We start from the raw sequence: 17,640 nt of genomic DNA on the forward strand, positions 1-17,640 counted from the left end.
GCACAGGCCCCATTGCACTTGATGTGGTACTGTCGGAGGTAGTCCCTAAGTTGAGGTGGTAGCAAAAGCCACTCAATGCCCTGATAGGTGGTGCAGCTACAGATGACAGCCCTGCACAGGTGCTGCAGTGAGAAAGGGAAGTTCCTGGGCAGCGGCCGTGAGAGGAGGGGCTCAAAGAACAAGCAGGCGGCTGGGTCACTGTAGTGCCTCAGCAGCCCTGTGACACTGGGATCCCGGTACATGCACGGGTCACGTCCATCAAAGCTGAACCGCTTGCCATTCTGCTCAATGCGTGCGTGCAGTGAGCGGCTGTAGCGGCGGAAACTGACGGAGAAGAGGAACTCATCCTGGGCAGAATCTCGCAGCAGGAATGTGCCCTCTGGTTGTCCTTCAAGCAGCTCCTCTGCCTCAAAGCGGTTCAACACACCCCAGTAGCATGGACTGTTGTTGATCTGAAGGAGATCTGGGACCAGGATGTAATCGGTGTGACCGCATACATCTTCTGCCCCCGCATAGGCACGCGATGGGTCCCAGTCATCCAGACTACTGCTTCCCGGCCCAGGGGAGCAGCTGATGTCCTCCCAGGAGAGGGGGGTTGGAGGTGGGGAGGAAGAGCATGTCGGCACAGCATTTTTGCTGTGTGCTTCCAAACTGCTGATGGCACTTGGGTGGGTGGCGTGCTTTTTAATAAGGTGCCAACAGTGGGCCAGTTCAGACTTGGGCGAGAAGGGGCACTTGTCCTGCATCAGCTCAGAGACGTGAATCTTGCGCTTGGACCAGAGGAGCACAGAGAAGGGCCGTGAAGAGCTCTGTGGGTGGTGGTGGTGATGGTGATGGTGGTGATGGTGAGAGCGAAGGGGCAAACACTGGCCCATAGCATCTTGGAACTTCTGCCGTAGCGAACGGCGAGACAAGGCTTTCCGGCACGGGACATCTACATCGACATCAGCTGCACTGCAGCTGCACTTCCTCTCCCTGCGGCGCCGTGGACAGGACGTGGAGCGCACACCCAGATCTTCTACACCCTCCGCCTCTAAGCCCCCGAGACCCATCTCATTCCGGGAGCGCTTCTTCGCTCGCCAGACGTAGCTGTCGGCACTCCAGCTCCGGAGTCCACATTTGGGACGGGTGTCTGAGCCCCGGGATTTCTTCTCTGACATAGTTTTCTCCTCCTCTTCTCCTTATTCTGTGGTATATAAAAAAGGAAGCAATGCTAAATACAGAGTACAGCATGTGTCATATTGAGTATATTTTACAGTCTTAAATTATAGCATCCCTGTTGTTTTAGGCATGTAGGCTAAAGGGTAGGCCTATCCATTTCAAAGGTCATCTTCCTTTGTTAATTAATAAAATAAATAGCTCTATCTGACACTAATCATTGCTGTGTTTGTTCAGTAGCCTAAAAGGGGTCTCCCCATCTCTCCAACTCTTGTAATTGTATGCAGGAGAGAATGCACACAGGATACAGGATGAACAACTTGAGAGTGATGACATGACACAAATAAATAAGTTGATAAAATTGGAACTGGAACTGAAACACTAGCCTATAACATGTTGTAACTAGTGCAACCCAACCCACTAGTAGGCTAAGCCAATAAATGGCACTCTCCAGTCCATGATTGGCCGAAATTTGGCTACCCACCTAAAAATGTAGGCTTAATTATTACCGGTATGTTTAGAGCTGGAGACTTGGAGAGACAGGTTTCCGAGGCTATAGGGAGAACCCTGTTACCCTGATACTGAATAAACTAACAGAATATAGTGCTTTAACCTAAAAAATAATAAGAAAAAAATAACCAAAAAATATCACTTATCCTACCTTTATTAAATTTGGGGGGCAATCTGGTTCTCTGACATACCGACACCGTACTCAAACAATGTCAAGAAATCTCGCACCGAACGGTAAGTTATGTATGTTCCTCTGCACATCGCTTTAAAATTAGAAGAAGCTTGGTTGTTTTAGCCTATTCAATTTGACAGGACAGAGGACACTCTGAAACTGCGACTGTGGTGAACCGTGAATGAAAGCCAAACACTAGTTGTTAAACAACGACTCGTTTGGGATAGCCTACTGAAGTCCTATACTTTACTGGATAAAAAAGTAGCCTTCTTACCTTTCAAACTGTTTTAATTGGACTGCTCAATATCCATGATGATGACCAAGAAGTCAAGTAGACTGCGTACAGGACGTGCACGTGAAGACGAGCCGCGAGCGTTTCCAACTCTGGAATGGGCAGTGCCGCTCTCTATATAATGCCCAGTCCCCGAGGGAGCAGCCGTTTCCTCCCAGACAGGACAGCACCGGGCCAAGGATGGATGAATGAAAGTGTGGAGGCGGGGTCTCTGATTCATGTGACCGCGAGATGATTCCCTAAGCTCCTATACACATTCATTGACAAATTCTATAGAAAACAAGGTAGCCTATTAATCCATTAATCCTATTATTATTATTATCCAATACCTATTCCTGTTCTGTCTATAGAAGTGTCTATTTGTACGTCTCTAAATGTTTTGATGATTTGAACATGGTGGACCCTATTGGAAACAAGTGTAATGCTTAATTGGGTCGTCCACTCACAGTTAACAGCCTTTGTATTGAGTTTGTGCTTGAAATGTACTGTAATTCTGCAAACTGTTAATAAATTCTTCAATCAATCAATCAAAACAGTAGCCTACAGAGCTTTTTACCTTTCCCTCGTGCCATAGCTATAATTTGATCAGTAACGTTTTAAATTGCATTTTTAATTAAAGCTCCCTCATTGCTTCTGTTCAATTTGTAGCCAATCAAGACAGTTATACTGCAGCATATTTTGATTTTACTTATGCCATGATGATTTTTTTTTTAATTCAGCACATAGGCTATAATCTATTATTATTTTCAAAATTGTAGGCTACCATTACCATAGCCTACAATACCCCCACACCTGGCTGTGAAGTCACCACCCCCAGCACCTCCAGCTAATAAATAGTTCCTGTGTAGCTACAGTATTGATCTGATAATCCATGTGTTTCCTGATCATTTTGCCTACATCCGGCAGTTAAAACACTGTAGTAACACTCAACTTCCCTTGAGTTAAATATTGATCAACTTTACATTGTCACACATGTTCTAATCATGTATAGGTACAATCCGGGAACTTGCCTGTTCAATTTATCAAACTCTAAACAAGTGTTTCTCATCTGGGCCATGCAGGATCTCTAGCCTATTTAGAGTTACAAATCATAACATTTTGAATCATGCTCGAACTAACTGCACTGCATGCTCACGTTTGAGAAGTTTTTTTTAAAATAGCTATACAGGTATGTGTCCCTATGTCTGTCTGTCTGTCTGTCCCTATGTCTGTTTGTTTAGAGTATGACCTATTGACCCCTGTAGATGATTGGGGTTGTCCAGTCACACACTGTACATTCACGAATTCATGAAAAATGGGTTACAAAATCACGGGATAAAATATTTGGAAAAACACGCACGCACGCACGCACGCACGCACGCACGCACGCACGCACGCACGCACGCACGCACGCACACACACACACACACACACACACACACTTGAACCATTGATTAGAGTTCAAAAGGGTCAGGGGGAAGTGGAGGATTGATTTGACCTGACCTCATTCACTAAATGAAACGGGAAGTGTCTTAGTAAAAACACATTTGAAGGGATTTAATAATTTACCAGCAGTATGTGTTATAATAGACACATACAGGTCACATTTACATGGATGAAATTCTTCACATTTTGAGGGGTTTCTATTATTCGCTTGTATTTATAATTATTCTCGTCTCACTTCCCTATAAAACACCCTTTTGTTTGTCATGCTCGTCTCACTGTAAAATCGTCAGAGTTAAATTAACACTGGGGATTTTAATGTGTAGTTTAGCCCAGGAAGTACTGTATCTACTACAGCAGCTGGCGCAGCCCCACCTTCCCATTAACCTGCCACAGTCCATCACGGCGGCACAAGGGGAATCAACCATAGGGGCTCATATCTGGCCAATATAACTGGAGCATTGATCTGATGGCAACAGAACTAACAGTAGGATTCATGAATAATTGATGTAACTCTGACTGACTGGGAAGTGTAGGATTAGCAAGCTGTGCTTGTGTTTTTACAGGCATACCGTGTAGTTTCCATTTGCCTTCATGTGGTGTCAAATATGTGTTAACACATAACATCGAATAACAATTGTGTATTGTGTGTGATAGAGAGACAGAGAGAGATGTAAATTCATATTGAGAGAGGAAAACACTTGCATGTCCCAGTGATTTTCTGAGATAATAGAAAATAGTTAAGTGCACCAGGACATTGAGCAAATGTTTGTTCATATATTTGTTCATCAACGTCAATCATTGCACATAGTGTAGGTAGTACAGTGTAGGTAGTATATGCTCCCATATATTTTTTATTTTTTTTATATATTTTTTTTATCCCACGATTTTGTAACCCATTTTTCACCCCTGTGTCAATTATCTAATGTGATCCTGGGCTCTACACACCCTCTGCCAACCTAGTGACATGGGGAGAGCAACAGACTTTCATGCTTCCTTCATGCCTGAGTGTCCAAGTTGCTCCTTTACACCTGACAGGGGGGAGTTTCCCTGTTTGGACGTAGCGCGTGGAAGGAACACGTTATTCCAACCAGTTCCTTTCCCCTCCATCAGGTGCCCCGGCTGGCCAGGTGGAGGCAGTTTAGAGACCAGGATTACTGCATGTTTTTTGTGAGGGTGCCTACCCTAGGGGACACGGGGAGAACATGCAAACTCCACACAGAAGGGTCCTTTCGCCAACCCCACCTTGGGTATGGGCACTGATGACGTGGAGAAGGAAGCACGCCGCCAGCACCCACAGCGTCCCAAGCGGGAATCGAACCCAGGACCTTCTAGCTGTGAGGCGACAGCACTACCAACTGTGCCACCGTGCCCACCATGCTCCCAAAACCATACTGTGTCATGGGAACTCTGCATTAGTCCTTTATAATGGGAGCATTATAAAGGACTAATGCAGAGTTCCCATGACACAGTATGGTTTTGGGAAATGTAATATAATACTGTATATGATGTTATTAAGCAAGTCTGAGAGAGGGAGATTATTATGAAGCAGTTTACTGCACACATTTGATAATGGATAAACACAGACACACATACAATGAAAAGAACAAACCCATACGTTTCTAGATATTATGAGGCCAGGTCAGGGGTACATGGGGCAAAGTATAACTCAGCTTGGGGGTTAAAAATGGCAACCAAAAACCAAAAAAAGGTAAAGATTATGACCTCACTAGTGTAGTATAAATTATACAAACGTGTGTGTCTGTGCGTGTGTGTGTGTGTGTGTGTGTGTGTGTGTGTGTGTTTCATGGGCAGCAGTGAGATCATGTGAATTACAGAGATGGTAAATTGAATCAGAGGGGAGTCTCTGGCTCCACTGGTCTCAGTTCTCTCCATTGATCTGTATCAGAGGACCGGGTAGAGGCAACTCACTCCTCATCCCTGCTCTGGCAAATAGCACTGGACCACTGATATTAGGTGTCATTAGACAGATATTTGCATAATTGATTTTAACAACACTAAACTTCATTTGCAGTGAGGTCAAACAGTGTTTCTCCAGTTCCTCCGGTGTCACGGTAATGGTGTTTAATCTATAGTAGTAGTAGTCAGGATGCAGTCCATAGGAAACCATATAATGGAAGATATTATGTTTGCACTGGAATACACCACAATCTTTTTGGAAGAACCATAGTCTTTGTTCCTAGATATGACCTACTACAGATCATATATTCCATTTTAAGTAGGATACAAATACATCAGTCACAGACAGTACAGACAGTCTTTCAGGCTGAATGCAGAGTTAAGATCATGTTTTCATCCGTATTGGGTGAATACGTGGACCTATGGGTTCTTACTTTCAGATCGAAAAAAATAAGCCAGGACTTCCCTCAGACCTGCAGTAGTCTACATATATGTCTAGCCTACACTACATGTGATGTAGTTGTATAGGCTACTGAAGGCATGGCAGTCCATGCCGTGCCATCAAAGAGTACCTACAGACAGATTTGATAATGTGCAGTGTACAGATCTATGCTGTGGACATGTGAGCCAGTGGATCAGCTTTCCACAGGGGATATTTATTTATGCTTGCAGGCGGACCCATTTCCCGCAAGGTCCATCCAATACCTTCTGGTCCTATGCTCCGCCTTCTCCTCCTGTCCTCACAGGCTCACACTTTAAGCTTCTCTGTGGCTGATTCACCACCGTAACCAAAGCCAGGCCTGTCACTAGTATGTGGTTAAGTCTGAATACACATACTGTACAAGCGTGGATATGCTTAGACATGTACATACGCACACTCCGGTGTCACTATATTTGTAGCAGTGGTGATTTGACATTTTCTTTCCCATTCCACATTTGACCATGTTTTGCTTCTAATGTTTGCTCTATATGCCAGTTGCAGTGTTAACGGTGTTCCTTGTTGGACAAATTGAATTCACACACTGTAGTCTGGGGTGTCTGGTTGTGCACTGACTGCACACTCTTTGTGTGTAGCTGCGTTCAGGTCAGGCTCATACTCGCATATCAGTTATTTTCTGTCACCCTGTTCTGCTAGTAAATGGTGCCTGGTAAATACTGCATTTCTCCAAAGCACTTTACAATGTGCATTACATGTCATTTACCCATTCACACACTGGTGGCAGAGGACATCATTAAGGCACCAGTGCCCTGCGCTCTATAGGACACTTCGACACACAGCTAGGAGAAATCAGGGACTGAACCAGGAATGTTCCGATTACAAGACTCCTGAGGCAGTGCTAAAAAAGAAACGTATTAGTATATATATATATATTTGAAATATTGGAATTGTTCAGCATTATTCAGCTGCTTCAAATGGATGGTTTTCAACACCTTTTGTTGTGTTCCACATCCATATGAGCCAGGTTTATTCTGAGGGCAGCAGGGGTTTGCAAAGCATTAGGAAGGTGTCCCTAAAGTTCTGTACACTCAGTTTGAGTTAATTAGGGATAAAATACAGTATTTTGAAGATATAAACAGGCTAATAAGTGAAAGCTGAGCCTGCTGACAAAGGGTTAGTTGATCTAATCTGAGTCATGATGTGATTCATTTTGGAGCAGCGCACCTGATGATATCTTTGGGATTTATCAGGATGCTAATAGAGGATGCAATCGAATATCCCACAAGATGACTTGTTTCTGTGTCATGCTGTGTCACAGTGACTGACCACTGACTGACCACTGTCCCATCGTGTCTTATATATCCCCCTGAAAAGTATCAGTTTAAGTGGTAAATGGTAATACAGATAAAGAGTGAGCTTAACTACTTAAGCCTGACACAACAAAAATGTAGATCTACTATTTCTCCGGTGGAACACCAGCGTATAAGATATATAAATTAGGCATATAGGTCCAGGCTATTTTTGAGAATTTGACATTACCAAAATATGTACACCAGGGTTAATGTGCAACAAATGGGTTTCTTTTCATGTTGACATGCACATCCTGTAGTTGTGCTTGTGCTGTATGTACGATTAGTCAGGATTGGAACAGGCTATAACTGAGGAAAAAAGGTTTTAGAAAAGGAACAAAAACTAAAGGCCAGGTTACCTACCCAGGGCTGTGTTGTGACCCATTTCACTTTTTGCTATTCATTTCACTTTGTATGATTTGTGTACCTGTTAATAAGAATCAAGGATGACTGATTCGACTCACCTGTTTCGACTCACCTCTGCTTTCTAGCTGACATAAGTCCAGGGTTGGACAGGAGACCGGAGAAGGTGGAGAGTAATGTCTGAGGACCAGACAAGACAAGAAAGCATTCACTCAGATAAGCAATATAGATTTTATATTGAACTGCTTCTTACACAAGAACATAAGACAATCCAGTTCAGCAAAATTTTAGTTGTGTCTTTCAGAAATGTAATCACTTCATTGCCGACAGAGTTTTTGCGCTGTTGAGGGTTGCACTAGACTCACCAATACACACCCAGGATTTTATCTACAGCATTCCTGGTCAAGACTTTAAATTAAGATGTCAGTCTCCGGCTGACATCTTATCAGTCTTATAGACAGACATACAGACAGTAAGTCAGTCAGTCAAACAGAACGACAGACAAACAGATAGATGGAGAATCCCTGACAGCTTTTCCATCTCTCATTCCTCCCAGAGCAGCTTATCTGCCAGCTCACATCCTGCATGTCTGACCTCTAATGCATGGGAGGGGGAGGAATCGTTGCTGAAGGCTTGTATGTCTCTGCAAGTCATGTAAATGTTCACAAAGACCACCAAAAAATCAATAGCAGAGAGGCAAAATTCCAGGAACTCTGGTGTCTGTGTGTGCTTCGCATGCAGCTTGTCTTATCTTACAACGGAAGCACAGGGTCCTGGTGACATGCTAAAACATTAGCATCCCGAGTCATTAAACATATAGCCCATGATACTGTACAAGGTGTTTGGTCAGCAGTTGTATTAATGATGTGTCTATTTCTATTTTCTACTCAATGAAATAACAGTGATATTATTATGAAATTTTATTTAAATCCTCAATACACAGATCATGATGAATTTGAAAACAGTTTATTATTATTATTATTATTATTATTATTATTATTATTATTATTATTATTATTATTATTATTATTATTAGTAGTAGTAGTAGTAGTAGTAGTAGTAGTAGCTCATTCTACATACACAAAAAAATCAAGAGACTTACAAATTCTTAAATCAATACACCCCTCTAATATTACACCATGATACATTAGCAGTATGACTCAAAATGAAACAGATCAAGCCGCTGGATCAGCATGTGCTCTTCTATGATCACAGGAACATTGCTGAGGGGTTTGGACCCCCTGTCCTTATTACTGTTAGTTTGTTGTACTATTAGCTGTTGATGAAATTCTTCCCCATGTCCCTATATTGATACACACAATCCAGACATGTTGGTTAATGTTCTCGTTATTAAGTGCTAATTACGTGTAGGAATTTACCCTTATGAGGAAGTGTAGCCTACTGAGTGTTTTTTCTTTCCAAAATAGAAGTACTGTTAAAAAAATAGAACAAATTGTGAAATGTAAAATAGTAAATAAATATAAAAAAGAATGAAGGTTAATGATACTAAGAAATGGTTAAACATATAGCTAAAGAGTGCACTATACAATAATAGAAAAGATATAGTAGCCTACTGTTAAAAAATAGAACAGTAGGTATACAGTACACACTATACAACAAACTTTTGACATCGTTGTCGTGTTGTTGGGGGTATAAAGAACAGTGGGTTAAATATCACAACAACAAAGCACCATGTTATGTAAAGGTTCACCCAGGTGCCCACATGTCCTATAGTGCCCAGATGGTTTTGGTGCAGGTGCCCAGTCTGCCCACCCCACCAGCACTAACTAAGAAAGTTACAGTTTCTTATGGTTCAGCTAAAGAACTGTGCTTCCGAGCATAATACACAAGATGGCAGCAGAGGGATATGTCAGGAAATATTTATCACATGTATTTTTTCTAGCCTACTGCTGTAGTTAACAAATAACAATTATAATATCATCATCAGATCAGTTAATACAATTAATACATTTCTAGACTTCTCACTTCTGTTCAAATTGGTTAGCCTATACATTTCTGGACTATTTCATTTAGGCTACTGTTAATTACTGTTACGGCTGCAAATCAAAGCAGCTGCGCTGGCAGGCGCTTTTCCAGCAGTCTCCCTTGTGTCCCCAATCTGAGACCGATCTCGACTGCTGTGCTGTCTCAATAAAATAAAATAAAATACACAGAAGTAAGTAATAAGTGACACCGAACAGAACACAGTTAGAAACATGGTAGCGGAGACAATAAATAAGTAGGCTATGCGACAAGAGTCGGTCTAAATGCGATAAGCTATTAAGCGACGAGCGTACGAAAATAAATATTAATCATAATATAGGCCTAATATAGGCCTAGTCAGTTCAGTTGCCGTATTACATTTGATATTTAATTTGGGAATTAAAACTGCGTGCGTATAACTTGCATTTCACAATCATTTTTATATTTGTATCATCTTCATCTTTGGTCTGCAGACCTGTGTATCCGTACAGATGTGATTTACACTGAGAGAAAAGGCAAACACTACTGTAGACTATAGCCTTGGATCAAGACTGTCTATCGTAATGTTATCTATAAAATGCATCTACGATAGTCTTGGTCCAATTAAGGCTGCAGCAGTATCCTGACATTTTCTCTGCATTATTACATCTAGTCAATAGAGTTTTTTGGTCCCTTTGGCTCTTTCAATTAACCGAAGTGACGCTGTTAGTGTTATCGCCCGGCCCTATTTGCACTGACACGCGCTGTGCCAGCCAGCCAGCCACGCAGCCTCTTGCCCCGGGGCTGTCGTCAGTAAAGTGATGTAAACCGTACTCAGACGGATTCCCATCACAACCAAAATGGCGTCGGAGCGTACAGCAGCCGGGTCGGCATATTGAAGGGTCGGGATAGAGTCAGGCTTATTAAAAGATCTCCCCGTAACGTTTATGCACTGACAGTGCTGTAATGCAAGTGTGTTATTAACGCGATATACCAGCCGAAGCTGTGTGAGGACCAATTTCACGTTCGCAAGTGGTGTAAGTATGACATGATGACTTGACTGACTGTGTGTGGACGGATTTACCGAACAGCTGCCGATTACTGTGTGAATTACTCGAACAGGCTAGAAATCCTACCAGGGAGAGAGTGCCAGCCAGGCTGTCGCTGTGTGCAGCCTGTGCCCGTACTGATAGGGCGATCTAAATGGCATGCAAATGAACCGCGCAGTGGGCATAATTGTTGCAGATGGCATGCTGGCTCGGTAAGATTTGACCGGACCCAGTTATTGCCATGCTCTGCTCTGAGCTTGCCTCGGCTACGCATGTGCCACAGGTTGTTCTGTATCATTCCTAATCCTTAGATTGAGCTGTCTATATGTGCGGGGTAAAAATGCAAATCGACACTTTTTGGAGTCATAGGCTACATCTATTATGCTCGTGCACAGGTCGTCCAGCAAGCTGATATATTTACCCAATGTATACTGTCTGTAGGTTAGCCCTAAAAATAACTGGTCTGTCCCCATCTCTCTCTGCCAGCAGCATAGTCGTGCTGTTAGAGAAATATGTTCTTTAATACCAGAATATTTATTCAGTAGATATAGCCAGTAGTAGTAGTAGCCTACATTCTTACTTTTCGCCATCTGAAAACACTAAAAACTGAAAACTGCTTGCTTTTAGTGTAGCCTACCCCACAGGGTCCTCTTTAATTGTGGTAGCAGCCAGGGACACAACATCGATCTGCGCAAAGAACTGTGGATGCATAGGCTACTGCTACTCTGACAGTCTGACTGCTTACTGCTACTATATCGAATCAGATCGGGAGCTCTATTCATGCTGGCCCTGTCCAATATTGTGGCGGATCATAATATATAAGAGTGAAAGAAATGAGCTGAAAACTCATCCATTGAGCTAAGATTTCAGAATGGAGAGACAATGGATTTCTTGGCATTTTGGAGGTATGCGTCACAAAATTCCCTCACTGTGAGTTTAAGTGGTGACACACAGGACAGGCATGTCTGGTCAAATCATACAATACAGAAATACTTCCAAGCCTGTAATTTAAAAACCTCAGATGTGCATGAAGGTAGCTCTGGCGCCTGCAAGAACCCAACATGGGCTTATTTGTGCAGTTATTGGTCTCCATAATTCATGAAAAACGCAAGCTGGTCAGGCTTGTTTTTGTGCATTATGGGCAGAATGTTTGTAATCTCTTTGCCTTGCCTGTTCTTGTTTGGAGCCGTGATGACTACCACATTGGAATGTCGAAGAGGAGACATGGGTCGGCTTGAAAATGAATACTGTTGTGTCACACATTTGAGTTGCACACGTGGAACGTGCAGGCAACTTTACTGTAACTAGGTTCTGCCCATGAAGTTCTAGGATGAGGAGGATTCATTGCATTGAGTAAAAGATCAAAGAGCAGTCTCAGATGCAGGACATCTGCTTAGCACCTTTAAGACCACATGAATGACCCTGATGCCCGGCCTTTGCCCTAACACTGACCTAAGGGTCTGTGTTTATAGTCTTTGTTTATAAGAAGCATTTGATCTATTTAGGCTACGGTAACTGGTATTCCTTACTTGTCAGTAATGGACATTTTGGAAGATTATTTCTAAGGCATTTCAAAGAGACGACAGAGTGGTATGCTCTGATTGAGATATAGATCTAAATGAGTTCCTGATAGGCAGGTTAGAATGTCATCCATTTGTCCTACTTTGGGCAGACTTGAGGGCTGTTGATGAATGGAGAATGTGTTTTTTGGCGAGATCATAAATTAAGATAGAAAAGATGCTAATCTCTCCCGTTCTAGAGGGTTGGTATAGTAGAAACCTAGACTAACGAAGGATTTTGGTGTTCTTTGAACATGTACAGAGCAATTACATTACATGGTTTATTATTGCAGTTCATTGCATTTGACCCGTTGTACTCTGAGTTCTTTATTACAAGTGTCCAATTCATTCGCAGAGATGCAGGTCAACAGTGACCAAAGTCAACTTGTGGATGTGTGACAGAGAGACACACACATCTGTGCAGTCTCATTTGGCTTTGAAACTGTGAATTAGAGCCTGACCAAGTCCCTCCTTGTTTTGGAAAGTCCCAGCACCATTTGCTGATGTTGTTTTGACCGATATTTTGTACCAAAATAAAAAATAAAATAAAATAAAAAATAAAAGTTTGAATCAATATGAAAAGCTTAGATTTGATTAAAGTTTTTGGTAGGTAGGGTGGTCTATAATGCACCATAATCACATTTAAAATGCATTATTATGCACTTAAAGCCTTTATAACAAGGTTCATAAAGTAATGGTCATAATGCATAATAAGCTCAGTGGAACAGCACATTATAAGTACCATACAACCATACAGTATATTAAGACACTTTATGACTAAGTTATGGCTATAATGTGTTGTTCTGATGATCTTATATTCCCATTCCTTTAATCCACCTTCTCCCATATATTTCCCCCATATTTCATCCACTTATTCTGTGGCGTTGTTGTTAGCAAAGTTGGAGCACTAAATGTGTGTGTGCCCCTGAGTCCCTCACTCATTCTGTGCACACTCCAGGATTCTACAGTAGTAATAATGTGTGGGTTTGGGGGCATTCTGGTTTTTAAGAACATTAGAGTGATTAGACACTGTAGTGTAAATTACCTTAAGAGTGAGATATGTTAAACTAGTCGTTATAGTTTTGGGGCATTTTAATTATTATTATTATTACTTTTTGCCCCAAACGGAGGATATTCATGTCACAGGATCAACACAGCACAGCATTAGGTGTGTTTTCATGAAGGTTTTGGGTAAAATGAGACCCTGCGTTGGGAACGGGGCACTGGTGTGGATTAGTGGTCATGAAAATTGAGCACCTGGATTATATGAACGCAGGAAGTCCTATCCATAAACACTAATTACTCATAAACTCAGAGTAGAGTCGACTAGCAGGATGTCGTCTTAGGTGTGGGTGGTGTCTGGCTTAGCACATCATGAGTTAGGGTGGGTCGGTATTAAGGAACACATACGGTAACAGTTTATTTTGGGTCATTTTGATTTAGATTTTTCATGAGTTCATCTCATTCCCACAAGTTAGGAACTTATTTCATTATTATTATTATTATTTTTGGCTACCTAACCAGTAAGTCGCCCTAAAGGGCGAGGTCGCGTGCAGGCCCAGCCCTTCTATACAGGCAGACGATGCAGCCGCTTGGGGCGCCGGGGGGGACAAAAGAAAACTCTGTCTGCCCAGTATCCCCCCAGTGCCTCCCCAGTACCTCCCCAATGTCTCCCCAGTGCCCAGTGTCCCCCCAGTGCCTCCACAGTGTCCCCCCCCCCCAGTGCCTCCCCAGTGCCTCCCCTGCCTGGGGGGGGGGGGACCGCGAAAACTCCTGCTTGGGGCGCCAGATTGCTCAGGACCGACCCTGGTCGCGTGCACACATCCGCCTGGGTGGCGAGTGCTGGCGCTTTGGCAATGTGAGTCAGATAAACAAATGGAAGATCAACATTATGGAAGAATTCCATTGTACATACATGCTATACCAACGCAAGCAACAGCACATACAGTAGGCCTACATGATGACGTGAAGCTCGGCCAATCCAATCATGGAAGCTAATGCCTATTCCCCCCACACACAGGGATTCAGTGAGTCCTCCACAGACCCACGGTACTGCCCACAGATACAGACAAGACTGACTTCCGAAACTGCACACTCTCAGGCCATATGGGACATGCATGCCAAGATTGAGGTCAATTGGTCAGATGCCACCCCAGTTATGCCTGGGATAAACACACAGACAAAGATTTTGATAATTTATATAGATAGATGTTTATAAGGCATGATGAACTAGTGTGTTACTAGTGTTACACAATTGAGTACCACAGACGAATAACAGTCTAAGTCCACACTATTGATCCATAATATATAAATGATAGATAAGGGTTCAGGACAACAAGGCCTTTTCGTGGAGGGGTCAGTCTGAAATTTGGACTTAGACTGTTTTTCGTCTGTGGTACTCAATTCTCTCTAATAACATTGACACAAAAGACAATAGCTGATGTAGAGCGGCCGCTCGGGAAACAGAAGGTTCCCATTTCGATCCCTGGCTCCCCCTGGGTTAGTGTCGAAGTGTCCTTGAGCAAGACACTGAACCCCTTCTGCTCTCAATGAGCAGGTTGGTGCCTTTGTTGCATGGTTTTCACTGCCATCGTGCTTTGGACAAAGGTGCTATATAAATGCACCATGTACTGTACCATTTATTTATTTTAACATTTACAAAGATTATTAGTAAGGGCTGATCTGGAAGGTTTCAGATTCAAAGCTGGTGATGAGATTCCAGAGGAAAGATCTCAGAGTGAAAGGGGATCAACCTGAGAGACACGTGTGACACTTGGCTGACTTGGAGGCAAAAACTAAAGCACTGTCTGACGAATAGATAGCCAACTCCTGTGCATAGAGTTTTGTCTTTAATCGGTTAAATTAGCCAATTGAATCGATTAGTCTGATTAAGCAATAAGGGCTATTTTATACTTGAACACAGAAAAATAAATAAATAAAATTGCTTTAAAGGGTTAGTTCAGATTTTTGGACTTAAAGCTGTAGGACACACTTGCCATTAATATAGTGGTTGCAAAGGTATTGATTGCCTGAGTCCCGTGGTGAGAATTAAGTAGTTTTGGTAATTTGGTGGGGGTCTGGTGGCCACTCATTAAAAACAAATCAATCCACAAAACTAGCTTCATTTGTATTGTTGACCTATTTCTTTTTTTTTCCCTGATTCTTTTTAGCCTTTTCTGCCTTTATTGATAGTTTGAAAGTAATTTGACAGGAAATTGGGAGAGAGATGGGGAGGCAAAGGCTGTCGGGAGTCGAACCTGCGGCACACCGTCAGGCTGGCTCAGCAGCCTAGGTGTCCAGACGGTTGAGCTGGACACCGTCCGGGTGTCCAGCTCACCTATTTCTACTATATAGCGCAACTTTCGTTCAGCCGTATGTGGGGCTCGCGTATCCGCGTATTACGGTATGTTTTCTATTTGTAGATCACTGTAGTTATGTGGTCTCTGTCAGGCTCTCTATCGAGCACTGCCCACCTAATCTCTCAAGACAGATTTTGTTTACCGAATGGGTTTTCAGATTGCTGACCAGTGACCACCCAACGGGGTGGGGTTTAACGCCCCAAGCTGAATTCTTTTATGCACTCATGGCCCTCAGGGCCATTAAATCAGTTGAAGTAATGATCATAAAACTAAAAGACATCACTTTGAAATGACAGTGACCCTGGTGGTCATTCTCTGTCTGTAGAGAACATACTCTACTAAGCAGTGTTGCCAGAGGAGCTTGTGATTCTTTCAATGTGTTCTTTTCAAAAAGCTGAGCGACTTTTGGTAGTTGCTGGGAATCGAGTCCTAAGAGGCATTTATTTATTTTATAGCCATAGATAAATTGACACCTTTTGAGATTTTGTTGATAACCATAAATAATCTTAAATTCACAGCTTCAGCTTCCCTTTGATTTTGAATAATTGCGCATGAAAATAGTTGAAATATGAAGTTTATCATTTCATCAAAGGATAGCCTAAGTAGCTGTAACAATTGTTTGAAATGGCTCCTACCATGTAAACATTTATTCAGTTAAAGAAAGTGTATACAATGTCACTTCTGACTTTCCATATTATGTTAAATTCTGAACATAACACTTCAGGTAACTAGGTTGGACATGGTTGCACGGGTGAAACACAAAAAAATGATGGTTCTCTACCAAAGAGAAACAGATTGACTTAGAGTCTGTATAAACCAACATTGGACTCTTGTGCTAATTTCCCACCCTGCTTATATCCATAGCCCCCAGAGGTCATGCATCTGTGATATATAGCTTACTATTAATTTGCATGGTGTTCAGAGACCAGGGAGTTGGCATTACGACTCAGTCAGGCGTGTCACAGACACCCTTGTGGGTCAGGGGGGATCTCAAGCAGCACTGGGTGGGTTCCTCTCAACATTCAGCATCGTCACATCGCCTCTAGCTCGCATCAAGGAACCAGAGGTGTGTGGATCACGTTCTGACATGGAAAAATAAACTGCTAATATCCTGCTGGGTCATCATCTTCTACCCCCACACAAACATGACCCAACAGTGATGATGGAGAAGGGAACTTGCGCCTGAGCTGAAATAACTAAGTAGAAGCAGATGCTTAACCCCCGTGAAAGCTTCCTACCGGCTTGTGTTTGTGTTCTTGTGCATTCCTGCAAACCACCCTGTGGTCGTGTCTCTGCTGGATGTCTGTCCAGCTGGAGCCAAGGACACCAACAGTGCTGTCAGAGTGCCCGGGAGGTCACCTTATTAAGGGCTTTCATTGGTCCCGGTTCTTCCTGAAACTGTAGACAGCTGGTAAACATTGCCATGTCATGCTGTCTCTACCCCCCCCACACACACACACACACAACATGAACACACACACACACACACACACACACACACACACACACACACACACACACACACACACACACACGCACACACACCCAGAGTAGTGAAGGCTTGTGGAGCTTGGAAACTGCATTGAACTCCTCCCTGAAATAGTGACATATTGTACTAACCAGGGTGTCTTGGATGACACCCCTGTTAGTTAGTTTCTTTTTTGTTTCTTTTTCTTTTTTTTTGGTCTTTTAGAATAAATCAGTGGTTCTTGGGGGGTGGGGGGAGGGGCAACTCCCATTGTGGAACCGAGTAAAACTAAATGTAATGCCTCAACTCCTATATTCCAAGTGCTTATCAGGGGTGGGGGGTCCCCAGTTCAAATGTGATTTCTTTTGGGGGGGGGTCACGGCCTGAAAATATTTGGAACCACTGTTTTAGATTGAGTGAAATGTCCAAATAGGGCATTTGGGTCCATATAGAGGCAGGTGCACACTATTGTCAGTGAATTATTGCATGTCACATTCAGCATTGAAAATGCTCTGTAAGCACGTAGCCTGAGTGCAGAAGTGTTACAAAAAACAGAGGGTTAAGCAGACGATGCAAAGCCCCATTTTAAGGCATTTGTGCTGCTTTTTCTTAACAAAT

The 17,640-nt window shown here is 42.8% G+C and overlaps 2 protein-coding genes across 3 annotated transcripts in view; one reads left to right on the forward strand and one right to left on the reverse strand.

Annotated features, from left to right (window-relative positions):
- The window catches only part of socs4 (suppressor of cytokine signaling 4), a gene marked incomplete at both ends in the record, with an annotated part of 1,167 nt that extends 7 nt beyond the window's left edge, over window positions 1-1,160 (reverse strand). The window contains one exon of the mRNA XM_079497031.1: window positions 1-1,160. This exon is cut by the window's left edge and continues 7 nt beyond it. Coding sequence (XP_079353157.1) covers window positions 1-1,160 — 1,160 coding nt within the window.
- Window positions 1,161-10,488: 9,328 nt separating this feature from the next.
- The window catches only part of LOC306920826 (C-myc promoter-binding protein-like), a 66,407-nt gene continuing 59,255 nt past the window's right edge, over window positions 10,489-17,640 (forward strand). For both annotated transcript variants that reach the window (XM_079497740.1, XM_079497741.1), the window contains exon 1: window positions 10,489-10,624. The gene's annotated coding sequence lies outside the window, so the exon portion shown is untranslated. The remainder of the gene's footprint in view (window positions 10,625-17,640) is intronic.

This window comes from Electrona antarctica (genome assembly GCF_951216825.1).
Source record: "Electrona antarctica genome assembly, chromosome: 3".
In the NCBI taxonomy this organism is placed as follows: Eukaryota; Metazoa; Chordata; class Actinopteri; order Myctophiformes; family Myctophidae; genus Electrona; species Electrona antarctica.